The sequence below is a fragment of the Zonotrichia albicollis genome, chromosome 5 (assembly GCF_047830755.1).
Source record: "Zonotrichia albicollis isolate bZonAlb1 chromosome 5, bZonAlb1.hap1, whole genome shotgun sequence".
Classification (NCBI taxonomy): Eukaryota; Metazoa; Chordata; class Aves; order Passeriformes; family Passerellidae; genus Zonotrichia; species Zonotrichia albicollis.
In genome coordinates this window covers 34,243,156-34,258,648 of record NC_133823.1, presented here as the reverse complement: position 1 = coordinate 34,258,648, position 15,493 = coordinate 34,243,156, and the positions used below count along the sequence as shown (strand labels likewise).

At 36.3% G+C, this 15,493-nt stretch overlaps 1 protein-coding gene across 4 annotated transcripts in view; it reads left to right on the top strand.

Annotated features, from left to right (window-relative positions):
- GLRA3 (glycine receptor alpha 3) overlaps positions 1 to 15,493 on the top strand; it is an 83,058-nt gene that overhangs the window by 56,658 nt on the left and 10,907 nt on the right. For all 4 annotated transcript variants that reach the window (XR_012580456.1, XM_014264901.3, XM_014264902.3 and 1 more), the window contains exons 6-8: positions 406 to 543; positions 12,568 to 12,782; positions 14,338 to 14,484. Coding sequence is in view for 3 of the 4 variants with exons in the window: in XM_014264901.3 (XP_014120376.2) it covers positions 406 to 543; positions 12,568 to 12,782; positions 14,338 to 14,484 (500 nt within the window). In the remaining variant the exon portion in view is untranslated. The remainder of the gene's footprint in view (positions 1 to 405; positions 544 to 12,567; positions 12,783 to 14,337; positions 14,485 to 15,493) is intronic.

Here is a 15,493-nt window from a genome sequence, read left to right as displayed (position 1 = left end):
CAAACTGACATAAATCCATAAGCATAACTTTGACAATCCACATTTCACCTCAAGGAGGAAGAGATTTGAATGACTATTTTATCCTTCATGGGTTGAGGAGAAAAAGATATTCCCAAGCACCAAAGATATTTGGATGTTTAGCTAATTTAAATGCTTTTGTTGAATCCATTAATAGACCATATAATTATAAGGATTTAAAAGAGTTTCATAAGACATCTGTTTTATCTCTTCCAATTCAATGTGGTCTAAAATGGCAGATAAAAATTTGTGATTAACAGGTACAAGCAGACTCTGTGTATTACCTCCTTTGTATAACATTTATTAAAATATTTTCATTTGATATGTGACTGCTTTTCAAAGCTTGCAGCAGACTTAGAGTTTATTTGGGTTTTTTCTTCATTTTAGTTGGATACACAATGAATGATCTCATTTTTGAGTGGCAAGAAAAGGGAGCGGTTCAAGTAGCAGAAGGTCTCACTCTGCCACAGTTTCTGCTGAAAGAAGAAAAGGATTTATGTTACTGCACCAAGCATTACAACACAGGTAATAAAGTGATTACAACTGAAAAGATATTTAACATTTTTTTTTATAATAAATGTCACAGTTGGGGTATATTTTAAATGTTCTCACAGAAATCAGAAGAGGGTTAAAATATACAGGTGCTTTGTGCAAGGTGATGCAGCTTTAATAACTGGCAAATAAACTGAAAGACTGAAGACTGAACAAACTTTAATTTTAGGAACCTTAAGAAAATATAGAGTTGAAATAATTCAGAAACTGTTCATTCAGGGACTTTACTTGTTCAGTAGGTGCTGTGACCATATTTACAATGTGGGATCTGAAGAACTACTGAAATCCATGCAGTGCACTAATCACGGCCTGGCTCAGTCAGGAAAAAGGGACACAGGGCTGCCAAGCCAAGTTATCCCTGCCCTAGTTCATAGAGCAAGGGGGCAATGTGAATGAGCTGAAAGGATTCTTGGTGTGCAATGGCCAAGTGTACAAACTATTCATGAGCATGCAGCGACAGGACAAGGGTGAATGGATTCAAACTGAAAGAGAGTAGGTGTTGCTATCAGGAAGAAATTCTTTATTGTGAGGGCAGGGAGGCACTGGAACAGGGTGCCCAGAGAAGTTGTGGCTTCTCTGTTCAGGCCTCATCCCTGAAAGTGTTCAAGGCCAGGTTGGATGAGGCTCTGAGCAATCTGGTCTAGTGAAAGCCGTCCCTGCCCATGGCAGGGGGTTTGGAGATAGATGATCTTTAGTCTGTCTCAACTCAAGTCATTCTATAATTCTCTAATTCTATGATACTGAATTGAGGCCTTTGTTGAACTGAGATATTTAGCTCATCTCTGTGATTATTTGATAAAAAGAGGGGATTAACATAAATAATATAGCTATTATGTTTTTAGTTTTAATTATGAAAAACTATTTTAATTACTGAACAATCACAAGCACAATAATCCTGAAGAGCAAAACCTAAGAATGCACAGTTTGTGTATTCTCTTTAAAAAAAGAAGCTAAAACTCCTTCATTCTAATCCATATATCTTTTAATTTTTACTCTCCAGTAGATTAAACATGTCTTAAAATTTAAGATTAGAATGATTCATTTGGATTCTGCTGAAATGTCAGGGAGAGAAAAATTGAATAAGTGGTGTTTATAAGGAAAGTCCTGCTATGATCAAAATTAAGGAGGAGTGCTTTCCAGCACTGAGTTTTATCACAACTGCAGTGCTGCCCTAAGAGAAAGGAAGGTTCTCTCAATTTCCATTTAGAGGAGGAAGATACTGATAGAGATATTTTGAATTTTTCTCTAAAATAAATTGGAAATACTTAATATGCACTTTTTTAGTACAAATACTAATATCTGGATGATACTTGAAAACCTTCTAAAATTTGTGATACATGTCCTATAGCAGAGTAATTTTTTCACTCAGACATTTCTTTGTTAATGATATTATTCCTTTTTGCCTTTCTACTATAATCCTTATGAAAATAAGAAGGTTTTATTTTCAGTATTTTCTTGTCTCCTTTGAGATATACAAGCAATTTAGCCCTTCTTTTTAGGATTCTCCTGTTTTTGTGCAATTTTAATGAGGGTCTGTAATTGCATTCTATACCCTGTTTATGATATTAACTAATGAGACATCATGGTATAGAGTATTCTTCTCTTTTTTCTAAAGTTCATTTGCATAACATGATGCATCAAAAATCTCTGAGAAATTAAGACATTGCTGTGATGCTTAGCCTCATACTGAATGGAAACCTGGTTTGAAATCTCAGAATTTCCAATGATTTCTGAACTCTCCGTGCAAAGCTGAGTTGAACTCTTACTCATTTGTCTGAGAACTTACATTATAATCATCTGAGTTTAAACCTTGTGATTTTGACTAAAATTTCATTGTTTTCAATATTTTGAAGGCACTACATTTTTCTTCACAACCTACATTTCAAGCCTATTAATTTGGTATCAATTTTTATCTAAGGAAAAATAGGAAAATATGCTATGCCTAGGTACTTTATGTTAGGTTATGTGGGTTCAAGTTATATGTACTGTTTTTCACTGTGGCCCTAAGCTGAGTACAGAAGCAGGAGCAACAGCTGTCATTAACTGCATGTGAGTCTCATGATTCTGAAGATGTGGCTACAAGTGTGCTTGTGTCTGCAATTCTGTCTCATTTAGGTGAGAGGAGGGGTTTACTGCAATAAGTCTGGAGGACAGTGTGGCCAATCAGCAGCCTGTTGTATTCTGTATTGCTTTGGCCAAACTGCATTTCTGTGGCCAAACACGCTCTAATATGTGAGTGCAACCCACAGGTCTGGAAAGATGAAGCTCATGCCTGTACTGAGAAAGTAATTTGAACATTTAACTTGTCCACAAAAAAAATCAAGGCATTTGATAACACAGAAACCTTGGAAGCCTGGATGCAGTCAGAGGATGGGAATGTTAAAAGATGTCAGCAAAAAATAAAGCAATTTCACAGCTGTGGGACCTGCCTGTGATGGGCAGGGGAAAAAAATATGATGCTGATGCTGAGCAGCAGGTGGAAAGGTATGTCCTCACCAGAGGAAGCAGTCGAGTGACCTGCTCTGAGTTACAGCACTAAAATTACAGGTACAGAACTTTGTCAGAGGAAATCAGAAAGAAAAGGTAGTTTTACCCAAAAAGGACTACATTTATTGTGAGAGTCTCCTCTTCGAAATAACAGTATTTTGTTCAAACTATTTTTTTAATTCAAATCTTCAGTATGAAGCAAATTTAATCAGATTAGAGGAGTTTGGTTTCTAGGAGAATAAGAATTCCTTTTCTTTCTTTGTTACAACCAATATTATTAACTACCATTTGTAGGCTAAAACCCCATCAACATTATATTAACAACTATTTTCACTGTGTCACTTGGATATATGATCAGTACTGTGCTTTGTTAAGGCTTCTGCAATGGGATACTGCAGGCAGATATGACCTTAGGATACTCCACAAGAACCAAAATTTACAAAAAGCAGTTTTTACAACATGATGTGAAGTTTGTTTCTCTGGCCTGTGACAGATTAGATAAAATGAATTCTTAAAATAATGCTAAGCAACTGCAGCTGGTATGCAGTAAGTGACCAAAGAAGAGTTTTCAAATTAAATTTAGTAACAACACAGAATAGAAAGCTCTTCTGAGACATCCTGTAAAACATAAAAAAATACCAAAATTCTCCCTGTAAAGCAAATTAGTGTGAAGCTTCAGTGTATGTCCCATCAGTGTTTCATGCTCAATTGAAAATGGTTCACTGTAACCAGAGTTCAAAAAATAAACTAAATATATGTCTAAATATAGAGACAAACCAGTTTCAGCAACAGTACAGCAAAATGGTTCATCAAATCTTCTGTTCTGAAGTGACACAGCAATATTTCTGACAATTTTCATGTTTTGCATCCACAGGCATATCCGCAGTGACCAATTTGGAAAGTGAAGTAGAATCATAACAACCAGAAAAATCACACATGAACCATTTACATTACAAGGATAGTCTTGCTTTGCCACATTCCTATGTGACATTAATTGCTTCCCTGGGCTGTTATGCAACACTTAAATGTTATTTCAAACACATCTGCAAAAAGCCCAATATACGTTAGCATGAATTGATATATAATGGCATTGGCTAAGAGACACAAATGAGTCTTGGCTTTACTCCTGCATCATGGATAATGCTTTACACCCACATTTGAGTGATGCTGCTCAGAGCTGTCATAGGTCTAATAATGCCTTTTGCATCGAAGAATTGGATGTAGTGGTCCTGGAAACGGCAGAGCTGTGATAGCAGCACTCACCACCAGATCTGATAGATTCTGTGTGTAACCATTTCTGATAATTGCAGTCTGGATGAGCAGCATGTTTCCTTAGCTCCACACTTCCCATCTGACTTCCTAATACGCACATCCCAAACACAATTCTTTCTCATGATCCCATTTGTTCCCCACCATCAAAAAAGGTGCTTAACACCTGTAGATTGTGGCCCTTCTAAGTCTCACCTTCAACCAACATAGCGCCTTATATTCAGCCATCTTGTTGCCAGCTGGATGACAGTAATTAAAGAAGACATAACTTCAGTGTCTTACTCTGACAACAACTTAAAACCTTGCTTGTGTTGACAAACACCTAAACCACTCTTTCTGGGACTATAGGAATGCTTTTTAAGACAGGACTTTTTAACTCCCTCAGTTGTTTGTTTTTTTTTTTCCTAGAGCATTTCTCCAAAAGGAAGTTTGTACTTTTTACCCAGGAGATAGTCTATGGGTGTGAAATCTCTGAAGCTGCTCATTCCTTCACTGAAAAAGCAGAAATTATAAACACTTTGTAAATCAGAGCCTATGGCAGGCTGAGGATGTGACTATCCCTAGGCACACGAAATGGCACTGTCTGACTCCAACAAGGCACTTTTCTCAAGGACAAAGAGGCTACAATTGTCAACCCTGCACTGCTCAAAATTTGAGCATTCTACTTGAAAGATTCATTGAATGAAAATTCATCATCTGTCCTGAAGTGGAAACATTACATCTAGATGTCTCTTTAGTTTATACTTCTCCCCTCTCTGTCCTGGCTAACTCAGTGCAGCACATGACAAGTCTTTCACATCACAAGACTTCTGTTCAGCTTGATATCTCTCAGGCTCCCAAGCCTGGGAGACCTGCTGCCAGTCCACTCCCAGCCTGTATCAGGGCAGGGGTTTACTCTGTCCTCATCACCCATCTGTGCATTTGTCTGCTGGCTTCTCCAGCCTGTGAACGTCCTGCTCAATGCAGCTCAGTTCTCCTTTCTGAGGGACATGAGAACCACAAATGCAAATTTATCAAGATGAATTTTCTTTTCCATATTTATTTTCAACTCTTTTACTGCAGTCATTATCAGCCTTACACCAATGTCAAGTTTACCACCTGCCTCAGTATTTTTTTCCAGAAAAAGCTATGTAAAGATACTTCCCTCCTGTCCAGGTATCTATGTAGTCAAAACAGGTGACAGCCTCAGCACTGATTTCTCCCAATATACTGCTTATACCAACAGACTGGGACTTGAAACAAAGACTGAATGGTAGTACATTTCTAGAGTCATTTAGTGAATCTTGGCTTTAGATACATAGACAAGTGCCATGCAAATGAAAATTTGTCTAGTTCTATGTGTTAGACACTGGAAAATCATAATTTCTTTTCTGGCTGTATGAAGATAGATATGGTGTTTTATCTATTTTATGATGATGAAAACATGAGTACTTTTACAAGCAGCTTTTATCAACAAAATATACTCAAATTGCAATTTACATTAAAGTGCAATTTGGCAAGTTTCTAGAGACTACACTTACCCAGTGCTTTTTTATTATACTGACTTCTTAGAAAGGTATGAAAATTATTTCAGCTAAGTTTACTTAGATGCAATCAGTTTTATAGGTAAAAATCTTTTGAAATAATAAGTGTTGCGTACACATAATTTATGAAGTATATTTTTTGTTTAAAAAATTTCATCACTGGAAGGCAGAGGAACAGAAAGCATTTAGCTGTATTTCATAATAAGTAAAGCAGAGTTGGTCTCAAACAAAAGTGTCACTTTTTTGAAAGAATAAAATAGGAAATGTCGTTACTGAAAAAGGTCAAATCAAGTGGACTGCTTTTCTTCTGGTGATCCTGATAATGACTCAAACAGGAGAGAAAGTAAAGGGGACAGTATTGCCTCATGGAAAAGTCAGTTTATATATATCACTCTCCTTTATCTTCTCTGTTAAAATCATCTGCTATTCTGACTGCAGTCTTGGCAACATAACATGCTGTTGCCAAGAGATGTTAATTGCAACCTTAATTTTAGCAGATGCAGAGAAAAAAGAAAACACTCAACAAAAGGCAAAAGGAAAATGTTGTTGGTCTATGTGGTCCCTCTTATGGCAATACGGTTTATTTTCTCCCAAGACTGTCGATTTTCAACTAAGAGGTTTTTTCAGTTAGAAGATAAAATTGTTCTCAGAATTTCAACATTGACAACTTCAAACAAATCTTTTTTTTCACCAATCCACTTTGTCTGAATACACCTGGAGCCTATAGCCACACTCTCACTAAAGGCAGTGACCTTTGCCAGGGTGATTCCATCCTGTGTACTAGATAAAACATTAGGGTTTATATATGCAGGGCCTTTAATAATAGCATTGATTAATTACATGATGAATGATTTTGTCTCAGGACAATACTTTATGAATTATCTTTATAATACTTTATAAAGGATCAAGCTTTATCTGTCTGGGCCTTTAACGCAGAGGTCTTTAAAGGGCTGGCTTTCCACTACCTAGCACACTGAAGTTCCCCAGTTCAGGAGGAGACAAAAGCCAGTATCAGTATTAAGGAAGGGCTGAAAAAATTCAGCAAAGGGAAGGTCTGAGATGGCCTGCAGTAAGACCATATTTGCAGTATATATTATATGTCATGAGCTATCCTCAGTGTGGGTTCTCCTGCAACAAATATTTGTTTTGAGTAAATATTTGTCCTTGTACAGAGAGTAGACAGGAATACTGAAAGCATGGCAGTGACAACCATTTAGTAAGAACCTGTGAATCCAAGGTATTAAACTTTAGAAAGCAGTCACAGGCTAGAGATACAGTAGCCATGTTGCATCAATCTATACAAAATCAATTTCTTGAGTCCACCTAATGTTTCATTTTGGAGGCAGAGTCTTTAACTTTTGTCTTGAGAAGAAAGAACTATCATTACTTTTATCTCTATAGAGAAAAGAGTGTCAGCTGGCTTTTACAATGTTATTTTTTCCACATAAGATGACAAAATCTGGTTTTTACATGTCTAAAAATGTGAAACACAGTAGAGGTTTAGAATAACACCAAGAAGGAAATCCTCTGTCTAACGCAATTTTCAAACTCATCTTGAATTTAGGATCTCTGTCAGGATATAGGGAATAGAGGAATTGAGGTGCTTAAGAAATGGCTTTTCAGAAGACAGACAAGTGGGATAAGCTCTCTATTGTATTGAGAAATGTAAATCTAAGTCAGCCATTTAGGTTGAGCATATCTTAGCCACTGAAGTAGTCTTACTCTCCCCTTCCCCTTGCCTGCTGTCTCTCAGTTTTTTTCTCTAATTTCATGCTAAGCCTTGTCTCTAGCTGTTTTTTCAAGAGGAAAAATGAAGTGTTGTTGCAAAGGAACAGAACCAGGACAGAACATCATCATAGTTCAATTGCCCCAGGATTCTGTTAGTGAATTTCCATAGCTGGCAATATTTTGGTCACTAGACTGGCTGCTTGATGGCTATCAGTCACTGGTAAAATCAGAATTGTATAGTCTACATCCATACTGACAGATGTGTTGGAATCAGAATATGAAAAATTTACTTCCCAGATCCAAGACACATATTCTGCAGAATAAATATTTATTCAGATTTGCTTAACTCTGTTCAATTTTACTTAGCTTTAAAAACTCTCTATTCACCAAACATAAGTTTCTTATTTTAAGTAAATAGATTCATGTAATTTCATTAAGCTGTATAGTCTTTCAGCCACAGTCCTCTCTATATCCATAAGAGAGCCCACAGTAAATAATTTATTAGCATTATCAATGATTTACAAAGTCAGACTACCATTAACTACTATGTAAAGTAGTATCAAGGATCTTCAGCAGATAACTCTTCGTTCTGCATGGATTAACAGTTGAACTCCACATGCTTAGTTATTTTCTCATTCGTTTATCCTTATTCATTTCACATTTTATTATACTATTAATTTTTAATTTTATAGTAGTTTAATAAGTGTTGCTCCTTTCTTAATTATTTTTCAGGCCCTCTATTTCCTTGACTCCGAATTCTGAAGTAGTTCTCCCTTATTAAAACTTTCTGTATAGCTTCAGAAACAGCTACTCAGCCTTCCTGGGAATCGTAACATGTTTATGACATTGTAGGGGTACAGAAAGAAAATCTTTCCCCAGAAGACACCTTAAGGGCTGCTAAAAGGAGACAAATACTTTTAACTCCTACCAACTCTTACCTCTGGGACAGTTTGTGACAGATGAAACTATAAAAGAGGACTCTTTATGGCTTGAATTTACAACTTAGGCTTGATTTTTCTTGCACATCCCCCACTACTGTCAGTACCTTTTAATGACACAAGCATACTGCTGCCTGCAGAGCCCATTTTTTAAACAGCACATACCACAATCAGAGGAGGCTATGTAGTGTGAAGATGACCTGGAGTAAAAAAATGCTCTTCTTGGATTGGCCATGGAAAAAACAACAAAAATAGTGTGTGATCTAGATACTGACTCCAAAGAAAAGCAATTTATGCTTCCTGGGCAAAAGAAAAATCATATAGACTGCCTACAATTTTATTTTCCCACTACACTAATGGTTTCAGCACAGATATTGCATGGAATTCTTGCCAGTTCAGCAGCTCTAACGTTGTTACCAAAGAATATGGGTAAAAGATAAAAATGCACCATCACATGCATATACTCCACATGCAGAGGTGCAATGCTCTTTAAGTAAGCACTTTTGGGGCCTTTCATGCACTTAAATCCCTGGTTAGGCTAGACTTACAAACAATGTAACCTCAATTCAAGAAAAAGTATTGGTTTTGGGAAGCCCTGCATAGTTTTTCTTTCCTTGACTTTACAAAAATCCCTTTTATGGATTGTGTGCACAATTATAATTAGCTTTAATCTGAAACTATCATCAGATCTTAATTTGTTGCTCAGCCTCAGCAAAGCCACAATACCAGAGTGGATTCCTGTCCTCCTGCTAGGCACTCTCTGGGACATTCACAGTGCATATCAAAGTAAACTGGATCTTACCTTTCATGTACTGCAAATGAATTACTAGAGCAATGCTCTTAGTTGCTTGTCTATCTCATTCCCCAGCTGAGATGACTTTATGGATATCTCTCTTCTGATCCATTCAAGCATCCAGTCAAATAGATCAAACCACAGATAACCTGCTCTGAGTTAGAAATGGAACACAGGAAGAGAAAGGAGGCCCATAGCTGGATGCTGCCTCAGGTGGGAAAAAACAGCACAGCCTCTGCTGGCTGGAGCTCACATCTGCTAGAGCAAGTGTTTTCTTTTTTCACTCAGCTTTATTAGCCAGGTTTATGCAGGTGTTTCTGATTTCAGTCAAGAAGGGCAAAAGCTAACATCAACTCTTTCACACTTAGACCAGCAACTGCTGCTGGTGCAGTGCTGAGACTGCCCTGTGCAGCCTTTCTCCAACACTCGGTTGGAGCAGAGAGGGGTAGCTGGGCAGCCACCAGCCTTCCTGAGGAGATGCTATATATTAATTTTTCAGTGCTGTACTGGAAGAGAGGAACACAGTAGGCTTGACTAGGAAACACTGGAAGTATGCCTGGCAAGCCCATAAACTCTCTGGGTCTAAGACAAAGGCAGGACTCTAGATCACACGTGTTGTGGAGCTAAACAATGGTATTTTTCTACTTTGAGACAGATTTCACTTTCTTTTTTCTCTTTTTTTCAATTTTTTGTTTGGTCTTGGCGTTACAGATTTTGAGCGCTTTCTTCCTTGACAAAAAAACCAAACCAAGCAAAAAATGCTTTTGTATAATTCCTCTGACACATCAGTTCTAGTTCTGACGTCTTCATTAGCTCCACTTTTTTCTCTCCTTCCCTGTGGTTACAATATATTCCATTTGCACTTCTTTCATTTAAATTTTTTTTTTGTTTTAGGATTATGTTGCTTACAATTATTCTTCTTTTCCTCCTTAGTTCAATTGGATCTGTCAAATTTGCAATCACATAAAATAATCCATATTAGAACTACTATAGTATTTACTGTTCACTGTTTAGGACCACAGAATTTTTGTGCTGAGTGGTCTGTAATAGTTCAAGTCAACTGGAGTCCTCAGGAAAGACACTCAGATCTCTCATCCGACGTTTCTCTGGATGGGAAAAAAACAACATACAAACAATAGCTCTTGTTTATTGACACTTCATATATGCATATGCATATATTGTGCAGTCTGGTGCTCCTTAGTTTTCCTTCCTAGTTGGTTTTGAATGGAGATTATAGGACCCTATAAGAAGAAAATATTGCATGCTGAACAATTCTTACTGATATGATGCCAAATAAAATGGCTTTGCTTAGACCTAGATTGGGCTGGTGCATTTCTGTCCCTCCTCACCTTTCTGTGACAGATGAGACAGAGGCTGCTGCTGTCCAAGGCTGCTGAATTAACAGAATCAATGACACACAAAAAAAAAAAATCCTCATGGTAAGAACCAGTGTGAAGAATATGATTCCAACAAAGGCCAGTCAGTGCAGAACTTCTGGTTATGTGGGGTGTACTGAGCTGCTGAGTGAAACACAAGATTGCATTGGTGTCCTTTTGAAGACCATGGAAGAGAAATGTAGGGCAATATCCTGGCCTTTCCTCAACTAAACACCAAAATCCCATTCACTTTTTTAAGCCAGGATTTCATCCCATGACTAGGGCAGAAATCAGTCCTGAAGCTGTGGTAGCAGATGGTTGAGCCAGGATCTGGGACACAGATTTTGGGAGTGTAGACAGGATTCAGAAAACACTGGCAATTAGGAATGGAACTAACAATTGAGCTTGCAGATATAAAACTCCTGAGATACAGAATGTAACCTTAAAATTAAACATCATAACTAATGTCTTTCTAATTTTTTTAGTGCCTCAGAAGAATAAAATTGTCATAAAATTCCATTCATAATGGCATCATAGAAAAATTAGTGTCCTGTTAAAAGAATTGTTATGAAAATAATGTAGTTTAGAAACATTTAATATCCCTAGGATAAAAAATATTTAAAATATAAACAGAACTTTATCTGAAGTTCATTTCTGTATGCCTAACACTTGTCACAGCAAAAAACATAATATATTAGTATAGTATAAGCTTATAAATCCATTGCATAATTTTTTAATCTGGTAAGTATCAAGTCTCTATTAATATGGAAAAAATTTGTATAAAATGGCATTTTGGTGACTAGAAATTGATTAGGAGAATATCTATCAAAAATGAGTGGGAAACATAACCAAAGAGCTTCATAACACTTAAGAAATATAAAACAATAGAGTCTTCCTTATTAAATTTAGAATTAGGAAAAGTTTTCACTCAAAATAAGGAAGAAATCTGAGTTATGTGTATTTGCAGCTGTGAGAAACTGTTTTATGTATACACCACTTGCAGTAACAGCATTGCCTTCAGCACCATTGGGCAGAATTAAAAAATCTATAATATGGCCATTGGGCAGAATTAAAAAATCTAATGACGCTGGATCAAGATCTGTGAAATAATCTACAGCTTGCAGGGTGGAAAAAAACCCCAACCCCACAACAATCTGGCTAATCTAAAAATATGGATTTATGAAATTTTTATGAGCTACCAATAGGGTTTTTTTTTCTGGTTTGAATAAATCAGTAGAAGTTGCTTAATGTTTAGCACCTGGATAAAACTAGGTCATTTAATCTCCTTCCTAAAGCTTCCTAATCTCTGGCCTTTCTAGTCTTCAGTCAGTGTTTGAATCTTGATAATTTCTCTTATGAGCTGAAACCATTTGAATGGGGACACAGGGAGAGATTTAGCAGATTTTCCTATTGATAACCTAATGCCCAAGCTGATATCAATATATTTTCCCAATTTTTAATAAAAATAAAATTAAGTTTAAAATTGAACCAAACATAAAGGAGATATTATACAATGGAGAAGCAAGCATTTTCCTTGTGCACAGAAATATTTCCAAATCATAAGTCACAAAAAAGTGTGGTCTCACAGAGGAAATTTCCTATTGTTAAAATGAATAATGGAATTTTTTTATAAGAAAATAAGAATTTCAGACGTTATTGAAGTCTTAATTTTTCATATATTTTGCCCCTTTTCTTTCCAATAGGTACTCCTGTTATAAAGGGGACTGTCTTTATTACAAGTCACTGTGGGTAATTGCAAACATAAATATTTTTCCAGTGAACAAATACATTTGACATAGCATACATTCTTTAAGAGTGTGCACTAGAAGTTGACGGCAAAAGCATTGTATTTCTCTTGAATATTTCTTCTTTGTTGTGAAAAGGGAAGTTCACATGTATTGAAGTCCGGTTCCACCTGGAGAGGCAGATGGGTTACTATCTCATCCAGATGTACATACCCAGCCTCTTGATCGTGATTCTCTCCTGGGTGTCATTTTGGATCAATATGGATGCAGCTCCAGCCAGAGTGGCTTTAGGCATAACTACGGTACTGACCATGACAACACAAAGCTCAGGCTCACGAGCCTCTCTTCCAAAGGTAGGCTAAATTTCCTTTGTTTGTATTATATTAATCATAATGTTATGTGGCAAACACTTTCATTAAACCTTATGTGTTTTAACTTTAACATCCAATCATTTCCTAAACCAGATAAATAATTTTGAAATATGTAGGGGTGTTTTGATTCTCTAATCAAATATATCCTATTTCTCCCCTGTCTCTACTACACATCCAGCCATGTATCTAATTAATTCCATAAACCTTAACAAGTAATGAAAATGTTACTCAGTTTTATATGAACCCTGCTTAACAATTGACCGGCTCATACTTTTCCATATCCCAGTATCTGGTGACATGCTAGAAGATATGACTGAAATTCTAAAGGCCATAGATTGTTACCATAGATTCTCAATTGTATTCCTTTCTCAAAACTTCCTAAATTATGAATTAGCTCCCTACTTACAAACACATTTACATTAAGATGTAGAAAAATGTGAACCTTAACAGCTCCAAACAATTGCACAAAGTTATTCTCAACACAACGAAAATCACTTAAAGTTTATTTCTATGATTATTTATTTTTGTTTTCTTAGTTGTAATTACTTTATATATTTTCCATTTCATTTTAAGGCTTACTCCTTGACCATCTTCATGTGCCATTGCAGCTAATAGCAATAAAATTTATACAACAAAAATAAACAAATTTCACTTCTGCATTAGTTTTAACATGCTATTTTTGTCAAATTAACTTTTTTTTAAAGTGAAACAGATAGCTCTAACAGATTTGAGCATGCTTTGTGTCCCAAATATATGGAACTAGATGTATCTGAAGTTAGCATCAATAGATAAAACAGAATGCTCTAAAAACTCAAAAAAACACAATGTAAGAGGCTAACAGAGAGCTGCAGATTATTTTGTCACATTTTGAGGCCTGAAGTTAGCTATGTTTGCTTATATAAAAAATCTCTTGGAACTCTGCAAAGACAGAGTAGGTTCAGATCATGTCCTGCATCTTTTCTTGGCAATACAGGATTGCAATGAGCTCTGACCTGTTTCTGATTTTTAGTACTTCCACTGTGACAAATCTACAGGACTAATTTAAAACTATACATTTGATTTACTGTGCCTGTATTAGCAAAGAATGAACCCATCAGACCTATCTCCTTTACCTACATCCTTTCTTCTACCTAATTTTTATTCCAGGAGCTTTCAGCCACATCCATTTTAATACAGGGATTCTAGCTGGTCCCACTACAAGCTATTTTTCGCTTCCTTAGTGTCATTCACAGATCTCAGTGGGACAAATGAAGGAAGAGCATGTGTTTGAGGACTATTTCACTTGTGATGTAATACACTATAAGGATCTGTTAATGATTTAAGCACATTTTGTAAAAGAATACATTTTTAAACAAAAAATTATTTATAGATTGAATTGTTCTTCTTATTACTGTCTAACTTTCATGCAAAGTTTTTTTCAATAAAAGTATTGTTGGGATATGGAGATATTAATGCACTTCCTCCTGCCATGAAGTACTAAACTTCACATCTGTGGAACATTTTACCACACTCAGGCTTCTCCTGTCTCCTCTCATAGGTGTCATACGTCAAAGCCATTGACATCTGGATGGCAGTGTGTCTGCTCTTTGTGTTTTCTGCTCTTCTGGAGTATGCAGCTGTGAACTTTGTGTCCAGGCAGCATAAAGAACTCCTGCGGTTCCGACGCAAGAGGAAGAAGAGCAAGGTAAAAGTAACGGTGTTCTCAGCTTTTAAAGGGTCTGACTGAGTTGTGCTGGGATACAGGGTTAATTTGGTCAGCACATTGCAGCTTGAAGTGGCAATAGAAATAAAATGGCACCACAGCATAAAATTCACTTTAGGCAGAGGGTCACTACAAGGACTATGAATTGCATAAATCCAACTTGAATTCTCGAAAGAGGGATTAAGAGGGATTTAAATGAGGCATGGGCCATGTGGGAGCCATCTGCACAATCATGAATTTCACTCTGTTGGAAGAGTTAGATTATACCTCTGTGAATGAATGTTACTGGTATTTGCAGCAGTTTTTACTACTGTGAGATTCAACACATGTTGTTTCCCCATTTTATTCTAATACTCAATTCAAAGCCTTAACAGCTGTGTTTCATGCAAATATTTTTAATACACAAAGTACTTATTCAAATAACATTATTGGTAGAAGAACAAACATTTTACTTTAAAAGGCTAGTAAATTTGGGGTTTTCTTCTGTCCAGAAACTTTGTTCTAGTTGTTCATATTAGTGGTAAGAAACTTAATTATAGTAATGGCTATTAAATATTTATATTAGAGCTGGAGCTATACAGACTACCAGTAAAATAACTCACTACCAGCATGCAAAAGCCAAATAGCTAAGGTTACAAGTTTGAATTCTGAAATCTCTAGTTAAATCAAGCAATAAGGAACATTTCTTACAATGTGTAACTCGTACTTCAGATTTTACTAAGTGTCAGTAGTTCTCCAGTCTACTTGTTGAATGAGCACCCTCCCCCGCCACTGATGTAATGCAGAGCCTGTCACTATCAGTCACTATCTAGAATATTACTAGTGGATGAAAGTCTGACCATAGCTAAATTATTCAGTTCAACCATCTTCCATTGTTGAAGACTTAGTCTATGCTTACATGAGCAGGAGAAGATATTTAAGATATTTTCCCTCTTAGAAGATCTGCACTGCTGTAAAGCCTACCTAAGCAGTCTCTGTTAGTAAGACTCAG